The sequence below is a fragment of the Bombus terrestris genome, chromosome 7 (assembly GCF_910591885.1).
Source record: "Bombus terrestris chromosome 7, iyBomTerr1.2, whole genome shotgun sequence".
NCBI lineage: Eukaryota > Metazoa > Arthropoda > Insecta > Hymenoptera > Apidae > Bombus > Bombus terrestris.
Genome location: NC_063275.1, coordinates 12044888 through 12063443, shown reverse-complemented (window position 1 = coordinate 12063443; position 18556 = coordinate 12044888). Strand labels below are relative to the sequence as shown.

General features: G+C 33.8%; 3 protein-coding genes and 3 long non-coding RNA genes across 11 annotated transcripts; 3 read left to right on the top strand and 3 right to left on the bottom strand.

The window, feature by feature from the left end:
- Positions 1–137: 137 nt before the first annotated feature.
- LOC100651328 (uncharacterized protein CG1161) lies at positions 138–1263 on the bottom strand. The gene is made up of 5 exons (XM_012310127.3): positions 1050–1263; positions 860–978; positions 637–751; positions 436–576; positions 138–339 (listed from the first exon to the last, which is right to left on the bottom strand). Exons 1-5 carry the CDS (start codon positions 1107–1109, stop codon positions 190–192), a joined length of 585 nt encoding a protein of 194 aa, XP_012165517.1. The 5' UTR covers positions 1110–1263; the 3' UTR covers positions 138–189.
- A 758-nt stretch (positions 1264–2021) lies between these two features.
- LOC100648943 (syntaxin-7) lies at positions 2022–5505 on the bottom strand. Of its 3 annotated transcripts, none has more exons than XM_012310125.3 (6): positions 4915–5505; positions 4398–4522; positions 4263–4332; positions 4017–4191; positions 3081–3293; positions 2022–3009 (listed from the first exon to the last, which is right to left on the bottom strand). In XM_012310125.3, the coding sequence occupies exons 2-6, from the start codon at positions 4504–4506 to the stop codon at positions 2761–2763; spliced, it is 816 nt and encodes a 271-aa protein (XP_012165515.1). In that variant the 5' UTR covers positions 4507–4522; positions 4915–5505; the 3' UTR covers positions 2022–2760. The 3 variants fall into 3 exon arrangements, with proteins under 3 accessions (XP_012165515.1, XP_012165516.1, XP_003396680.1); XM_012310126.3 differs by having other exon boundaries at positions 5102–5505; XM_003396632.4 differs by having other exon boundaries at positions 5108–5480.
- Positions 5506–5525: 20 nt separating this feature from the next.
- Positions 5526–7077, top strand: LOC125385485. The gene is made up of 2 exons (XR_007224811.1): positions 5526–5658; positions 5799–7077. It is a non-coding gene; the product is annotated as an uncharacterized LOC125385485 (long non-coding RNA).
- On the bottom strand, positions 6241–18447 carry LOC100643364 (adenylate cyclase type 2). 4 transcript variants are annotated; one of them, XM_012310122.3, is made up of 20 exons: positions 18151–18447; positions 13869–14003; positions 13038–13258; positions 12192–12348; positions 11775–11924; positions 11581–11702; positions 11259–11506; positions 10822–11171; positions 10369–10649; positions 10106–10282; positions 9850–10030; positions 9684–9767; positions 9507–9605; positions 9260–9403; positions 9076–9171; positions 8868–8991; positions 8583–8792; positions 8322–8502; positions 8114–8249; positions 6241–8031 (listed from the first exon to the last, which is right to left on the bottom strand). In XM_012310122.3, the coding sequence occupies exons 1-20, from the start codon at positions 18256–18258 to the stop codon at positions 7867–7869; spliced, it is 3369 nt and encodes a 1122-aa protein (XP_012165512.2). In that variant the 5' UTR covers positions 18259–18447; the 3' UTR covers positions 6241–7866. The 4 variants fall into 4 exon arrangements, with proteins under 4 accessions (XP_012165512.2, XP_020719575.2, XP_012165513.2 ...); XM_020863916.2 differs by lacking the exon at positions 18151–18447 and adding an exon at positions 15532–15668; XM_012310123.3 differs by lacking the exon at positions 18151–18447 and adding an exon at positions 15276–15412.
- LOC110119443 lies at positions 12221–15617 on the top strand. Its single transcript, XR_002307940.2, has 2 exons — positions 12221–12346; positions 14989–15617. It is a non-coding gene; the product is annotated as an uncharacterized LOC110119443 (long non-coding RNA).
- Positions 15845–17077, top strand: LOC125385486. The gene is made up of 2 exons (XR_007224812.1): positions 15845–15937; positions 16742–17077. It is a non-coding gene; the product is annotated as an uncharacterized LOC125385486 (long non-coding RNA).
- Positions 18448–18556: the final 109 nt, after the last annotated feature.

Sequence of the window (18556 nt, the reverse complement as noted above, 5' to 3'; positions counted from 1 at the left end):
TTTGTTAGCATTTACAAATAGCTCAATTGTTTACTTTTATCATTTCATATAAGGAATTAAACATATTTATATGTAAGATAATCTGAAAAAATTATACATACAGAATTGTAAATGCCATCAAATAAATGTCACAGCCCTTGTATTGTTATTTATTATATTTAATTTCTTCTATAAACAGAATTGTACACTTTAATTAAGCATAGTATGCCGATCGTAAATGTTACGTCTCTGCTCACGAACTTGACGTTTCCATTTATCTTGTTGATGACCAACACGATTTAAAACATTACCTCTTTCGCCCATGGCATGAAATGTTCCAGGAGCAGTTGAAGAATCATCCTATTAAAACAAAAATGGTTTAAATAATCATAACATATCAAACAGAACATCTGATATTTTAGACTTTAATGTATATAATAAACCATATTAACTTACATCTTCATTATTGTGTTCATGATAGCCAATATTTGTTGAAGCTTTATGAATTCTTTTATTTAACAATGGATCCAGGCAAATCAAAAACAACATATAAATTACTAACAGAGATATAACCCAAATAACAAGTATCACTACTATCTGAAAAGACAAATTACTTTAAAAACTTTCTACTAAATGAGAAATAGTAAAAAGACTTACTTTGATAATGGTAGTATTCCTGTTTTCATATTTACAATCACATCGTGAACAAAAAATTTCTTCTTTACCTTTCAACTGATCTCCCACTTTTGACAATACAACATTTTCACATTTACTGCAGATTAAAATTTACATGAAGTTACATACAAATGACATTGATAACTTATGCATGTTACACATATGGGATTAAGCTTCTTAATTAAGTATTAGGAATTTCAATTACCATTCAGACGGTGGAACATTTATAATATATGTTTTTCGTTCTGACGACGATTGTGTTGTATTTATAACGGATGGAAGACTAGGACAAATGCATTTGCACCGTTTATCATCATACTGCGCCTGTAATTCGTTTATAGGGATTATGTATTATGACAATTAGATTTTGCTATTTTCTATGTTAATGACTTAACCTCAGATCCTGACAAACATATTAATACAATCGTAGTTACACCAAAAATGTGCTTCAACATTATATTTTTAAAATTTCTGTCTGATACGTGTTCTTTTTTATTATTTCGATATATTTAATTTAGGAGCGCGAATGTCAAACAAAACAATTAATGCACTTCCATATTGTGTGAACATAGATGTAAACTGTCAAACGACACGAATGTAACTGGTGAATACTTACATAGGTAGCATATATATATATATATACATATACATGTATATGTAAGTAGTAAAGTAAGTATTAAGTACATATGTATACACAATCGATGAGTCGCATCACATTTCGATATGAAACGATATGACACACAATTTTATTTCAATTAATATTTTTTACATAGGGGCGTTCTGCCGCTGGCGCCAACTCCCCAGAACTCACCAGCACCACGGCATGGCAGGCACAAGCAGACGCTTGAACGGTGCCAAGAATAAACGCTTTTTCACAAAAGCACTGCGTCTATCAACGACGTCCTTTGTTCTTCCTTCTTCTGCTTCGAAACTTGATATTCGCAATACATGCTTTTCCTTTTGTTATGAATAACAATATGTGCCGTAATTTCTTTTCACATTATAAATTATTCTTTTGTACAAGACTAACTACTATAATACTCGCGTACTATTTGCGAACTTCTGTTATTAATCTTATTGGCATTATTAATGAACTCGTTATAACAACACTATCTATTTGTGCGGCGTGAAGCTTTGTCCGGTATTCCTCTTAGCACGCGGGAATCATCGTGATTCCTACACATATTGTAGTATGTATAAAATGATAGACTGAAGATTAAAGTAAATTTTTTAATACATAAGATGATTTAATATATACTTTTAATATTACATTAATCAAATATTAAACAAAGTAAAAATTTGTCTTAAAATAATTTAATAATTGTTAAATTCAGTAATGATAAATCATTTTGTTCAAATTTGATATATATACTTCATTTTACATGATTTATTACATTCTGGCTAAAATAAATCAACATTCTTAAATATAATACAATTAGCTTACATTGATTTTTCATTCATATACTCTGCTGTTTCATAATATCCGCATTGATTTTTTTTTAATCTTAATGTTTACAGATAAGAACAATCTCTGTAGTATGTTCGCAATTTGCACACTATATGATGATTTTACCAATACATTCACTCCTTACCGATTCATACAATTCACGCGAGATTCAGTTTTCAAAATGCAGACTGGCATCGTTCAAAATGAATCTCTATATTCACATATTATAATCCATAAAATAATGTGAAATTATTGATCACAACTATATCATGAATAGACCTATATACGTATATACGTATATATTTATATATTTTTCTTTTTTATATATATATTTATGTATTAATATTACACATTGAGTAATGAAACGTACAAATGGACTGGGCAGCCTTAGACTTGCCGTTGCACATCTTATTCGTAAAATAGATCTTGCACCATTTATTATCACAATTATAAGAATGTTATTAGTACAATATAGTGCGATGCAAGTTCTTCCCATTACGTTTACTTCCATTGATTGATAGTACTACTCTTTCCTCATATTCGTAAAGCGACTTTAATTAAATCAGGAGATTTTTCAGAAAATACACCAAGTATGGTACCTTGCAGTTAAGATGCAGTGCAGCTATGTCTTTTACTGTCATTTTGTACCATCAAATACTTTAAGAGCTTTGCCAAGCAATGATTCCGATTAGTATAGACAGCACGACTGCTCCAATAAGAACGAGTATGCATTTTTTCTTGCGCAGTTTATTTTTATACATAGTTGCTTGTCTTACATGTGAAGAAGCTTCATGGACAGATACTTCTGTTCTTTCAACAGAAGCCTCTATAGAATCAATGACTTCTCTTTGATCATATACTAAAGCACCAAGATCTTTGAAAATTTGATTGATGTCACTAATATTATTCTGCAAAATAAATAAATCATTATAATATCGATTCAGAAAATTCATAACATCATTAAAGTAAAGAAATGTACCTCCAACTGTCTTATACTTGCTTCTTGTTCTTCCAACATTCGCAAGTTTTGTTCCTCTTTTAACTGCTGTTGCTGTATTTGCTTCTGAGTTCTGCTATCTTGTAACTCTATTAATGTCTCTTGTTTCTTTTCTCCAAATGGAGTAATACCTGCACTTGCTTTTGCTTTTCTAACCATTTCCTTCTCTTTAGAGGCTGCAAGCCTTTGCACTGCCTAAAAGATTTAATTTATACATACTTATTCCCCTCGATTGATCTTTGTGAGTCGTTCGAAGTTTATTGAATTTTGCGCGCGATATGCCGACTAATATAAAACGATTCGAAAGAACACTCCATGTTGGAGACTAAAAATCATGTATTTCAACAAACAATTATAACTGCTAACTAACTAAAGTGAATAACTATGGATGACAATGAAGACTAACTAACGAAAGATTGTGACTATAAGTATGAGTTTCTATGAGTGATGAATAAATGACAATTAACTTATTCCTAAAGGCGACCAAACCGCAGTCACCCCCTTCCAATGCATCTGTAATGTGACCTGTCCTTCAAGCGAGGGTGAAGGAGTTGGTGATCATTACATAGTGGCTTGGCAACAGGGTCATAGCACTATGAAGTACCAAGAACCGTTATGCTCGGTAACGAGCATCTAAATCCTAGAAGACCCTTTGGGATATAATTGTATGATACTTTGCTATTTATTATGAAAACTATCATGAAAATGAATAATGACCGATTTCTAACAAACAAATTTTCACGAATGGAGTGTGCCACTGCCACATGTGGTATGTGGCTACAGGCCACCTTCCTAAGGAAATTTGCTGAATAAAACAAATTAGAAATACATGATGCTTCGCTATATCATAATGTTCCTCCATTGTGTTTCCTAAAAATGTAAATGAACATACACAGTAAAATAACAAAGTAAACATACTTGGAAAGAATTTAATGCACTTGTAAATTCATCTTGCAAACGTTCCCTTTGCATTTTACGCTGTCTCTGTTCACCAGGACTGGTAGATCCTGAATTATTAGCCAATATAGCCAAGTCTCTAAGATGCACACTAGTATCTTTTGCCAGCTGTTGCGTATAATGTTGTATTTGATGCCTAAAAAATACATTATATAAAATATGTATTCATAGAATGCAATTGATTAACACTTCTTGATAACAACTTACAATTGATTCCGTAACTCTTGAGAATCTGTAGAGCTACCCAATTGATTAACCATCTTTTGCATGGAAGATACTGTCAAACAGAAATCAAAATGAGTACTGAATATATCTTTCAACAAATAAAGTTCATATATTTACCATTTTGAGATATCTTCAAAATTGACGTTCCAATTGTCTGTGATAATCTGCCAAAGTCTTGTTCCCTTGCGGGTCCACCATTGTGGTATGACGAAAAGCCAATATCCATGTTGACTTTTATGTTACTTAAACAAGATTAGAAATATATTAAAATACGATTGAACAGTACTTGTAGAAAACACTGTAGGTGCCAAAATTGAATAATTCTAATTTTGAATACTGTAGTATAGAATTCAAGTGTAATTTTCCTTTCTAAATAGTTACTAATAATGCTAGAGGATGATGTCATAGTGCCACCGCTATAGAAGAAAATATGTGTCAATAAACATTAATTAATTGTTTTTTGGCTTTTGTTCATGCCATCTATGTAAATGAATGGAACATTGAGTTTTCTTTACAATTAAGAGGTGGCACATACAGGGTTTTCTATGGATATACTTTTCTCTTTCATGAATTTGGATTACATTAATGCATAACTTATTTTTCTCTCCTGAAAAACATGTTTCTTGGCACTTACAATGTTTTCTACAAGCACTCTTCAATTATTCTTTATGTGTGATAGTAACCTCCTTCTTAGAGGTTATACCCTCATTGATTAACGCATTAAGATAATCATTCGCAATAAAAAATCACTTTCGTAATTTACTCTAGAGGCATACAGGATTCGATTTGAAGGTAATATCCTTCGGGATAAAAAAAATTACGATTACTTATTCTCCTGTTCAGTTTCTCGGCGCGTGAATCAGAGAACTCCAGGTTTTGTAGAAAATCACAGACGACACGATGACAGTTCAAACGTCAAAAATGGCAAAGAATTGTTATCTGTCTATCTTATTCCACTGTTGTCAACAAAATGACAAGCAAGTATGATCTGTTTTCAAGATGACTCATACAGGTACCATCGAAAAATTAACGATTTCTCTAGTGAAAAGACTTCACACGCATCGATCTTTTTGTTGTTGCTCGAAATAAACCAAGTTCACTATGCGAAGCTCTAAAACTTCGAGTAAATCGATAAACCCTAAGCCAAGTCTGAATGAATATAGTCGTCAGTGTCACCATCTGTCAAGGTGTACACGTAGTCCTGCACACGAATTGTATCGAGATAAATAAACGCCACTCCCGATCGAAAAAACGAGGCCATTACGTATGTGAAGCCATCTTCGTAGCCATTTGTTGAAAAATTAACGAATTATTCTAATTAGCATAAACGAAAAATTCATGAAACATGCATGCATGTAATTAACGAATCACGTAAAACGTATGTTATTACTACTATGCTTTTTAATCCTTTTATGGATGGGGGAATTACTTTTTCTATTAATTAGAACTTCATAAATAATTATTAAAAACTATTGTTACTATAAGTTAATTAAAATTTAATTTTATAAATATTTATAGTCCAATCCTACTGTGGAAGACTGTCCTCGTAGATTTCAAAAATGAAAAGTCGAACGCGATAACCGTAAAAAAATCTTAAAAATTGCTATATAAAAATGTAAGAATATTAAGGGTTGGTATGAAAGAAATTGATTTAATAAAATAGATGCATGATCTCTAATATTTTTTGTATTGAAATGAAAAACTTTTTATATAGTTGATAATTAGTAATTTCCGTTTTAATAAAAATATCTCCTAATTATACTGTTGCTATGGGTAATATTCTTTATCTCAAGATCTCGTTCCGACAGATTGCACAAAACTATAGCGTTAAAAAACTAAGAACATGTATGACTACAAAAAAATGATAAACGAAGAAAAAAGAACAATAGAACGGGGTAAGATGTCACGAGATTAAAGACTTATATAAGGGAAAACTATAATACAATAGAGGTACAAAGCGTTAAATATTAAGAGTTTTATTGGATTGTATATATAGATATCTGTTATAATGCTCTTTTACGTTTGTTTGTTTATAAATTACGTTTGCACCTTGTGTATGTAGTAATAAATACTTTATTTCAATCACATTGGTCGTTATTTTTAATATTTAAAAAATATATACAAAAATATTTACAAAGAAAGAAAGCAGCGTTTGTCACGCTAATAATATAGTCGATAGAAAAATAAATTCATAGTTCTACTTATAACCAGGATGGGGAGCTCAGTTTATAAAATGTGTGGTTCATAAATTAAGGAAGAAATGATATATTTAAAAAATTGCTGTATCTGTTCTACTGGAACGATTCGTAAAGTGAACATAATGATTTTGGGCATAGTTCGTAGGCATTATTGTAAAAATCCATTGATATTACGTGATAAGAATTATTTTTACTTATTCATTAAACACGAATCTCTTATGTGTTTAGATTCGCGATTTGCGGGGCGACTTTATATTTCTATTAATCACTTTGCTTAGTCGCTAAATAGCAATAACCTTTATATAATGAAAATTCCATCCCGATTTGTTTAATTACTTATTAAGAATTTTCACAAAATATTTAAACTATGCCTGGAAACAAATTAATAATGAGGTTGTGATATCATCGCATGTTCGTATTTAAACGAAAATTTAGTGTTCGACATAAACGAAATAGAACATAAAGCTGTCCAGGTATTTCAAGGCTGAGTTTTGAAACTTATGAACTTTGATATCATGAAATGTTTTTAGCTTTACAGTGAACATTGTGAAAATATGTTTATAAGTACATCAATTTTCAAAACATTCGCCCATTGTCATGACCCTGGAAAAACCTATGTCAATAAATATTTCAAACTAGCTACCTTTTTGTTAATCAGATGCGGAGCATTGTATGTACATTTAACATACAGCTAAAGAACATCATTATCATTCGCATGCATCGATATAAATAAAATGTTATATTCTTGTCCTTTTGATTATCTTTCTAATTGTCATTTGCAAAGAGTCACTCTTGAAAATATTTTTATCGTCAATTACAAGACTTTCATACTTTCAATGGGTTGTGCATTGTTTATGATAGCGTTTTCCAAAATCACCATTTGGAAATTATTTTACTTACTTACAATATGAATATTCAAATGGCCGAATGAAATAAAGTATAGCGTTAATAGATTTTCACATAAAACATCTTTCACGTAAATGAATTTACAAATTGGAAAACGCTAATGGAAGATATTTTAAATGTATACTATTATGTATAAAGTTGTTTTTACATATATAATGATTATGTAAAATCATTTTCAATTTCTTTATGTAAAAAAATGCTATTAAAATTAGCATCTTCGATTTGTAATGATGATGCATACATCATTTTGTCAATAGTCGGCCTTATGGCATATAATTGCAAACATACTTCACATGTGTAATCGATTGAATAAGTTGAGGTATTCCACATAGTGACGCAGTCATTGATTGCGTTCTTTTCCCTCGATTCTTTGGTCTTTTAAATTTTCTTTGGTTTTTCTCTTGTGTCTCTATATATTCACTTAGATACCTAATATCTCACTTTTCACATTATGACCACAGTAATTGATCAGAGCGTTTCGATCACAGACTAGTCTCCTCGATAGAATCCGCTCTTTGAAGTTGTCGGTTATCGTCGATACCAACAAAGTATGTTGTAACGAATCCTTTCGGTTTGACATACGTTTCTCCTCGAAGGTGACACTTAACATCTTGCTGTTCAAGAACAGCTGCAGTCTCTGCCGTAACCTATGTAAATGATCATTATCCAAAAAATGGCTTTGAATAAAAAAATATACTTCTTTAAGCTAAAATTTAGTTTTAATCGAACCTGTATTTTTCCTGGAACACCTGTCGTATCCATTCTCGATGCCATGTTCACAGCATCACCCCAGATATCATACAATGGCTTTTGAGCGCCTACTACTCCTGCTGTTACTTCGCCATGTGATATTCCAATTCTTAATCTGAAACAATATTTTATTTTCATAAACAATTCAGGTAAACGAATATAGATTTATACAGATATAAATATGTACCTATAAGGTTTCGATGTGTAAAAAGATTTCCTCTTCAATTTATCTAGTACTGCCATCATCTCGGCTGCGAACTGAGCCATAACTTTTACCACATTGTCGTTGAAATTTTCCTCGCTTACTGTGCTACGCATCGAATCTCGTCGACCGGCTTCTAATCCACAAGCTGCCATATAGGTGGTACCTAAGACGATCATAACGTTCTTCCATTATGTCTTTACAACGCGTTTTAAAAATTCTTATTTTCGTTCTATATTCATTTACCAGCAATTTTGATTTTTTCAATTCGACAAACATAGCATGGCTCAAATAATAATTTGTCAAATTCACATATGATCTCATTTAGATCTGCCAGAGTATTACTTCCATCAATGGATACATCCGTTAATGAAGCAAACATGACGGCCACGTTATTATGAGCTTCGTGATAGGGCTCGTTTTCTTCTGTTCTGTTCATGTTCAAATAGAACTCCGCTACATAAAATTTATACGTGATATAATTAAAGTCGTAATTGATTGCATTTTGATATTACTTAAAAATTAACATACCAACATGTTCTGGTAAAATATTACGGAGTAGAAGTTTATTAGCGTTCCTCGTATGGAATGCTTCATCTTGTTCCTTGGTCAATTGACGTTTCCATAAGTAGTCCAATCTGCTCAGATATTCTGCCTGAATAAATTTTTACTCGAGTTAATATATACGAGCAGTGTATTATTGAAGAAATAATGCTCTTGTCAATTTGAATACGCTCACCTGACGATCTATGAGATGCAACGAAAAGGCAAGGAAAACTATGCTTAAAATGTGAGCCAGTCTTGGTTCTAAATATGGATTCCATCTTTCGCCTGACTATGAAAGAAATTGCAAATAAAAATGACCTGCCACTAAAATTTACTTACAAATACAGTAACAAATTAAAAAGACTGATTATAATTACCTGAAATAAATTTGAACGATACACCCAAACATTCCACGAATAAAATATTACTACTATGATGCCTATTACTAACTTTAGGATATAATGGAGTCTCAAAAACAGAAAGCTTGTCAGAATTGCCAAGGAGCAAGTTTGCGTCATTTGCTAGAAATAGTCGTTGAATGAAATTAAAAACATTGTTTGATGTTCTGGAAAGTTAAGCTAATAGAGAATCTATAGCATACAAGTACCTACTAAACAATCTTACCCAAGGTGTAGCCACGCAATCAAGTTTCATACCATCAGGATCCAACACGCTGGATGTTATATTATTACTTGCAAGCTCATTCACATTTTTGCATTCAAACTGAAATTATATAACAATTGAATACTTTAATTAATAATCTAATATTTAACATAGTATATATGTATACTGTCAACCTACAATCATGTCAAACATAGCGCACGTTGCTAGCATTATCGTTATTACCAAGTATAGCACTGTCCTGAGGAATGCACTCCAAACAACCTACAGTATAGTGTAAAAAATATAATATAATACTCAATACTATAAAAATCACATGAGATATGAAATATATAAGAATATTTACCTTTATGCTAGTTTGATATAGAAAACACAATAATTTATTGCGAGGATGCGGTATATGTCCTTCATGTTCATCATGTGGGTCCTTATATCGGTTCCAAGCGAAGTGCATCCAAGCTATCGGCAGTAAAGCAATCAAAAATAATATCGCCGTCGCGTAACTAATCGTTGTGCTCAAATGCCACCTATAAATTAGAGTGTTGAAAACGTTCTCAATCTTATCCGTATTGTTAATAAATATTCTTGTAAGGAAAACGTACTTAGAAAGCGAAAATGTAGGCACCAGGTAAATGAGTCCCATAAAAATCAGAACGAAAACAGCGGAACCGATATAAAATTTGAAAAGTGGGTCTGGTTCTTTCAGAAACGGTATCTCCCAATTCCATTGTTGAAATGTTAAAAATATTGGATTTATCTCTTCCCATTTGCACCATTGCCTTGAAAATCATCAAAAAAATTCATCTTCAATTTTATATAGAACGTGTCAGAGTTACCGAATGAATCAGAAATCGAGAGTACTTACTTCCACTTGGTGAGAGGCATTTTCTTAATAGCATTCTCCATCTCCGCATCTGCGGCTTTGAGCATCAGATGATAATCTCGCAAACAGGAGTCCATAAAGTGTGTACGTCGTCTGCAAGAGCCGGCGAACATATCAACGTGATTATTTATAGTAGCAGTAAGCCGTCTACTGCTTCTCGAGGCAGCGTTAGTAACGCTGCTTCGTACGTAGAATCTCACGTAATGCTTGTTGGACACCGGGGGGGTGCTTGGAGTCATGACTGTCAAGGTGTTCTCGCTGTTCTGCAACATGGTTCGCCTGTCAACGATGCGAAACCCTCGACGGAAGTTCGTTCAACGATTAAGAAGATATTGTCAGTGGCGTAGGAATTTGTTCGAACGTTGTTAAGTGTAAACAAATTTTTCATTCACATTCGCTTACCACGGGCTTCCTACGCCACTGGGAAATACGCACCTGCGTAGACGGAGGGTCTGGAGTCGAAGGTGTTATCAAGTAACTTCGAATTCCGTATTTCTTGAGAACCTCGTCATTCAAGGATTCCACCGGAACGCAATCGTATTCGTTAGCGTTCACGAGGTCCAATGTTTGCTGTGTAACATGAACCTTTCCGGGTTTTCCTGTTTGCTCCATTTTGTTAGCTATAACGACGTCGCGTGACCAGACATCATACTGCCACTTGTTGTTACCCAGGATTCCCGATATTATGTTGCCCGAGTGAACTCCTATTCTCATATTTACATCCACACCGCTCTCGCGACGTACTTTTGCTCTCACATCTTTGATGATCTTTATCATATCAAGGCCTAATTAATTAAGCTTTATTAAATTTCTAAGAAGTGAAAGTGAGAGGAATGGATAAGAATATACATATTTTAAAATGAATAATTTACCTAAATCTACGCAGTTCTTTGCATGCTGAGAATTCGGAGTTGGTACCCCGCTTACGCAATAGTAACAGTCACCTAAGAATTTGATACGTAGAACATTATGCCTTTCGGAAGCCTCATCAAAACTACCGAACAAATCGTTCAATGTCTCTACTAATTTTCGTACGGGCAATGTCACGGTTAGTCCGGAAAAATTCACCACGTCAGCATATAAAATGCTTACGTTGTTGTGCGTTTCGACGCATAAATCACTAAAAACCAATGAATAATACTTGTTGTAAGTCTTTGCGATGAAAGATATTTACTTATTATGGAATAAACATACTTATGAGGACGTCCTTTGGGAGGAGGTTTTTTATGTTCTTCTATAAATCTAAAAATGTCCCTAAAATCTTTCTTTATCTTTGCAGCTATATGTTGAGGCAATATACTCCGCGTAAGTTGCTCCTGAAAATTGTTATTCGTTTTTATGAGAAAATACTTAATCACGTTCTAAGAAACTCGTTTATAGAAACATACTTCCTGATCTTTCTCATAATTCAACCGCAGTGTCGATTCCACACATTTGCGGTGATCTAGGAACGATCGTCTGATAACAATTTCATTCATAAATCTGAAGTACAAACCGAGACCATTTACGCAAGCAAAGTATATAGTGTCTGTAATGATCTGAAATATTTATAAATCAAATTAAAATATTGCAATAGAAAATTTTTTGATAACTCAAGAGAATAAAATAATTTAAAGAAATGTAGCTCTTTATACTTTGATTTTAACTGTTGTTCTGTGAAAGATACCAAGACTATCTTTCAAAATGATAAATTCACTCTGTCAGCTCATTATTTAATCATTCCGAACAGTCTGCTATTTGAAGATACATTTATACAGTTTTTAACGATCCGACGTCAATAAGCAGCAAACGTATGATATTTTTACCTTTGTGCTATAATCGAATGTGTTTCTGTAAGTGATTAACAAGAGAGCGGCTAGGTAACATATGGTAGCCGTGATCCCGAGTACGAAAGCGTGTAAATTCTCCGTAAGAGGCAGGAAAACGTAACACGCCAGGAGCGCGTGAGTCGCGTACGCAGGTCTGTAAAAAAAAACAAACACAATCGCATGTATATAAACGAAACGTATATAAAAGTTCACGGTTATGCATTCATTAGCAACAAAGGTAAAACGCAATTAACTGATCGCTAAATGGAATCTGTTAATGACAATTGCACATTAGCTTAATCCTGGTATCGACTACTCATTATATTCATTCTTGAATCCTCAAACGGATACATACAACAATAAAAGAAACAAATTAGGACTAAAAAAAGAAAAAAAAAAGAAAAAAAATGGAGGGCAAGAAATAAACGATGCAAGGTATCAAGATATAACGCCAGTAACTTCATTAACTCGATCTGGGTGGAATAATGAAAAGATAACAATTTATGATACTAGCCAAGCTTTCTTATCTGTTCTGGAATATCTATTTTTAACACAAAAAACCATTACGATTTACCGATAATTTAAAGATAAGCGAGGATACGACCGCCTAGAGAATTATCTCACGGAACCTCTTACAAAATGTTTCGCACAATGAGATTAACATCAATTTTGTCGATCTTTCACAACTATTGTACATACTAACAGTTTTGAGGAAGTAAATCCAAAGTACGAGTTACAGAAAGCCGACTGTACCAATGAGGAAACCGAAGGTCGCGAATGATAATTAAACGGTGGCCTTGTCATGATTAGCCGGGAACTTCCCCGTTTTCTTATCGGTGTTACCTTATCGGTGGTATGTCGTCGTTATAGAGGAGGGTGTAGTACAAGGGAACGGCCAAGTCACCGACTACCAGTAGCACTACGATCAAGCAGGACAACATGACCGGTAAATAGGTGTTCCTAGCGATAATTTTCGACCTGAACGAGATCGCGATTAGCGGGCATAGTAGCGCGCTCACCAGACTGCAGATCACCACATCCGGCACACAATTCTCTATGCTGACCTACGAAAAAGTAGAGTAAATTTAGTGTCTCTTTTTTTGTCTCTCTCGCTCTGTAAATACTTAAAGCCTAACTGTATTTTTAGCTTTACTGATTAATTTCTACGTAATTTGAATGTATCCCGTGCGTGACTATTATTAGGAATAAAACTGGCCACTCCTTACCAATGAAGATTATCGATTCACTAAGAACTACAATTGTTACCTGAGTATACAGAAGTAATTGTAATTGCACGATATTTGCAATGCTATTGATGGAATTTAGAGGAAAATCTAAGTCGGATAAGTTGCAGTTTTCAGTACGCCTTCTTTTTTTAGCATGAAAAATGAATAATATATGGAAAATTAAGTATTATTGTTTTTCAATCAACACTATGTTTTAATAAGTAAGATATCTTACAGATACTAGAATCAATTGTTTGTAGAAGCTTTTAATCATTATTTGAAATAATTTGTAGAATCGAACGAATGCGATAATCTAATTACAGACGAAAGGGGAAGTTTTAATTAATAGGATATATTCTTCATAGTGTAGAGCGGTTCCTCGATAACAACTGGATACGTAACTTCGAAACGGAGCGCCCTATTGTTTCGTATTCTGTTTCTCACTTACCATTGTAACTAGAATCAAACAATACGTGATTCCGAGGGCCAATTGCAAGAGTACGAAGAGCGACAGATAACCATACTGAATCCTCCTTTGGTAAACCGTGAATAGCTTCTCTAGGCCCTTGTATTTGAACTGTTTCTGAAAGAGAAAGCTCACATCAGATTATGTATTCGGTGTGTGACCGAATGATTGTTTGAGCTTTCTAAATAAGGTAACCATTATCACCGTCAACGCAACGATATTTTATCAATAATTATCTAATTAATTTTCTAACGTTTTTATAATAAAAATTGATGATAAAACCTATGCATCGTCGAAATTTAAAAAACAAGGTACATCATTATTGATAAGACGATGTTTTATCGATAGTGATCTGATTAATTTTCTAACATTATTATAGAAATAAAACTTAATAAGAAAAATTATGAATTGCCCAAAAGAAAGCATGACTGTTTCTTAAAAAGCATCGTTTGTAAAAGAGAGTATATTACATTTAAGTTAAAAATAATGATTAATAACTGAAATAGCTGGAAGTACGCGATACACATTTTGCAATGCATTCCATCGACTTTCACCCGCGATCATTTAAATTTAACGCCTGATATAGTACATGATTGCCTCGTTAGCTTCCCAATGACTCGGAAATTGAAGTTCCTTAGAATTCGACTAATTAAAGTTATTAACAATAACGGTCAAAAAAACAAAATAAATGTGCAGAGATAGAAGAAGCGGGAACGATAATTAGTAAGTATTCGAACGGCTGCAAATGTTCCATTCCTGTCGAGTGTTTGTATAAAATAAGACTTGCCTGTGTACTTATGATGGATGAACAAATACACGGCAAAAGAGAGAAAAATACTTAAAATCGAGGAGATTATTGATTTTATGGAAAACTCGTTTTATATTGTTCTAATATAAAACCAGTTGAAGTACATTAGTAGCAGTAACACTTTTTACGCAGACGAGTATAGCATTCAACATATAAATCTTACAATTAGAATCACACGTGTTTGCCACATAGATCTTTCGAAGAACGTGACATTTATATATGTACCTATACGCAATTACATATCATTTAGTGAAGACCAGTAATGGAAATCTCACACGATTCTTATTCTCTTAGTAAACATACATTGAGACACAAATGAAGAGAGACCACAGTAAAATTCCAGTCCTGGAAAAATACAAGAAAGATCCTTCGATGTTACCTACGCTCGGACCGATATGGAATCACATGTAACTGCGTCACAGAAGAAACACAGCATCGCGAGATACTAACTTAAAAAGGTGTTTAAAAATCTATAGCAAACACAAGTAACAATATTACAAACTAAAGATACTAAAGATAAATAATAAACTATCGGAATTTTATTAACCATCTCTAAAATAAATCACTATATAAAATCACACCTCTTTGTCAAAATGGTACTTCCTCTTCCTTCTGTTTTATCAAACAAGACAATATCTTAAATCAATTCTAAACTTTCTCAACTTGTAATTTTATATTCCAAGAACTTGATATATATAAATAGTGGTTTCACGCGACACGATTAAACAGTATATATCCTTTTATGAAGAATAACTATTATTCGATATCGAACGGAAACCACAATAGCCACAGTAGCCACAATTTCATTGATGGAAGAGTCAAAAAACTCGACGTTACCAACGTGCGCGTATCTCCGACAGTCACCGGCTGTCTGATGTAAAATCACGGTAGCTGACGTGAATTATGCGGCTCGTAAAGCACGATAAAAATCGTAGCGGGTATCGCGGAGCGCAGCCGCGCCTCCGCACGATACGGCGTGGGTCTCCTTTTCACGGTTTCCTGCCGCAGGAAAGCGACGATGCCCGGCGAAACTCTCGAGGCTCTCTCCACCGGGAAACGAACGAGTTCCCGTCTACATTTCGCGCGTGCGTTTTCGTATCCCGCGAACCTTTCATCCGGTCCGGCGAATATTGATCTTCAATCTCTCGGGCCCGACCACCTTTTTCTCTGTCCCTATTCTCCTTGTGTGTAATCGTCATAACATTCCTGTCTTCGTTTCTCGATCATAGTATCTAAATTGATTGTGAGTTAGCAGTATGTATATAATCGATGTAGACAATATGTTTGTGAGGATTTTAGTGACTATATCTATTGCTGTCGTTAATCACGATGTCCTGTTTATTATTTTGACACATCTGAGAAAACTGAAGTTTTACTATTCTTCTGTAGTATTTTTGTTTTGTGTTTTCTTTGTTCAATTAAATTTTCTAACGGCCTATATAATATATCTTTACTTAATAGAAAAGTTAAATTAAAAATTAAGTTAAAAGTGAAGTTAAAAAGTAAATAATCGTTTCTAGAATAATTATAAATTAACAAAGATTCAGTATATCGTTAGTTGTTCTTAGAATTATTCCAGTAGTATCTTGAGAGAACATTTCAGAGAAGTTTCTGTAATTGGTATTTCGTGTAAGTCAACAGGAAGTACTAAGTGAATTAAGAATTATTACTGAGAAAATTTCCGAATAAAAAAAGTGTTCCAGTATCGGAGTTGTTGAAATTCCAAATTTCATTTTTGGGCACAAAATATACTATATTAGACAAGGGCAACATAAATCTTAGATATAATCGATATTGCGTGAAGGGATTGGAGAGATCAGAAAATATTTAGCATTCCAGTGGCAGCGAGATTAGAACTTTCGATAACGTTGCTTGTCGATAACGCGACCGTCGTAGACTGTTTTGGAAGTTAGCAAGAATATAAGACCGCTTAGAAAAGATAATCGTGTACTTGTTTATGAACTAAATTCCTTAATATATGATAGATGTATGTACTTATATATATCTTTTAGATTGACGGGAAATGAAATAGTTTTTCTATTTGAAGGATACGAAGACGAAGATAGATAACGAAAAATGATATCATCTTTGATATTCCTATATCATTCAACGAGGAAATGTTTCAATGATTGCCAGGAAAATGGCGTCAGTTTGGAAACTCGCAACACTTTGATATCAAACTCTTCCTCGCATCATTGAATTACCATGAAGGACGTGATCCAGATTGAATAAATTTTTCTCCATTGCGATTATCAAAGGCAGTTGTTGATATAAGCTCGATGATATTGTAACAAATAAACTGTTCGAACGATCGTTCGCCATGAAAAAATCCAACTTTTCCTTGTAATCGATAGAATGAGAAAAAACATGATATAACATCGGACTACTCTTTAATTTTTAGCGTTAGCGATTGCATGCAGTTTAAAAGTTATCGAGACCCGTCTTCAATAGATAAAGCCAACGATAGTCAGTCGTAATTTCACGGAAATCTTGGCGACATTACTAGATAGTGATTTTTCGCGTTCTCTAATGCTTCCGTGGCCTTCTCCTTTCATCCTAATGTCATTCTTATAATTCAATTATCGTACGCGTCGGAAATGTTTTGCAAAATGTATGAAACACGGCTAAGCAGGCGGAAATGTTTACTTATGACTAGAATGATACGGAAATAAGACGGATTATCTTTTGGTCGAAGTACATATATCGGCTTTGAGCCGAATGCTATTACGTGAAAATACATTAGATTAAATTCGTTGCTCTCTAATTATCTCGTTTATATCGCGAATATAATCATCAGCGATTACGAAACGATATTTCATAAACATTTTTCAGACGCGAATGGAATTAATAGAATTTTCTAGAAATGTCCTTCCACGGGACTTTAATATCTATCCGTTGAATTCTAATGAAGCTCGCGAGTAACTTTACTCGGTTTAATTCATTCCGCGTATCAGCTTCATACACTGATATATATGATACTACCATCGTAATTGAAATATATGATTGAAATGTATGATTAAATACGTGTATGTATTCCTTTTCTGATAAAAAAGAATTCATTTATAATTCTAATTAAGATCGCTCGCTTATTATGCAGTGAAATGCTTAATCGCAGAGTAAACAACGCGTTTAACCCTTTCATTCCAAGTCCAATATTTTAAATATTTTAAAAAATATTTTAATTTACTAATATTACATCATTTCACGATTTTGTGCTATCGTTTTCAAGTTAATTACCAATATACAGACAATGCGCATTTGCACATGTTACGACTAAATAGATAACCGTTTCAAAACAGCTGATTTTTGTCTTATCTTCGATTTGGGAAAAAATATTTATATTCGGAGATGAAAGAGTTAGGCGGAGTTATTCCCGTTCTAGGATATTTGATATTTCTTGCGACGTTTGAACGTTACCAGTCATGATCACGATCAGCAAACAATTGTTGCACTCACTCGCAAACTGGAGCAGGTCCACTCGTCGAGGCTATTCGGGGAGACGATTCGGCCATCGCCCATGTGCAGAGAATTCAAGGATGCACGAGTGACCAGACCCACGTCCATTTTCCTCGAGAGATTGTTCTCGAGTCCTGTTCCTTCTTTTCTGCCAATCAAAGAGACACAATCGACGACGATGACCAGGACGACGGCGACGACAAGGGCAACGACAACGATGACAACGACAACGACAACAACGACCACACAGTTGTTCGATCCATCGCGGCTACAATCCACGATCCGACTGATCGTATGTGAAAATGACTCACCCTGAATCGACTCTCGGCTCACTGGCCGTGTGCTTCGTGTTCTATCGTGCTATTCGTGTCGCCTCTAAAGTACTACCACGTTATACGGCTATGTC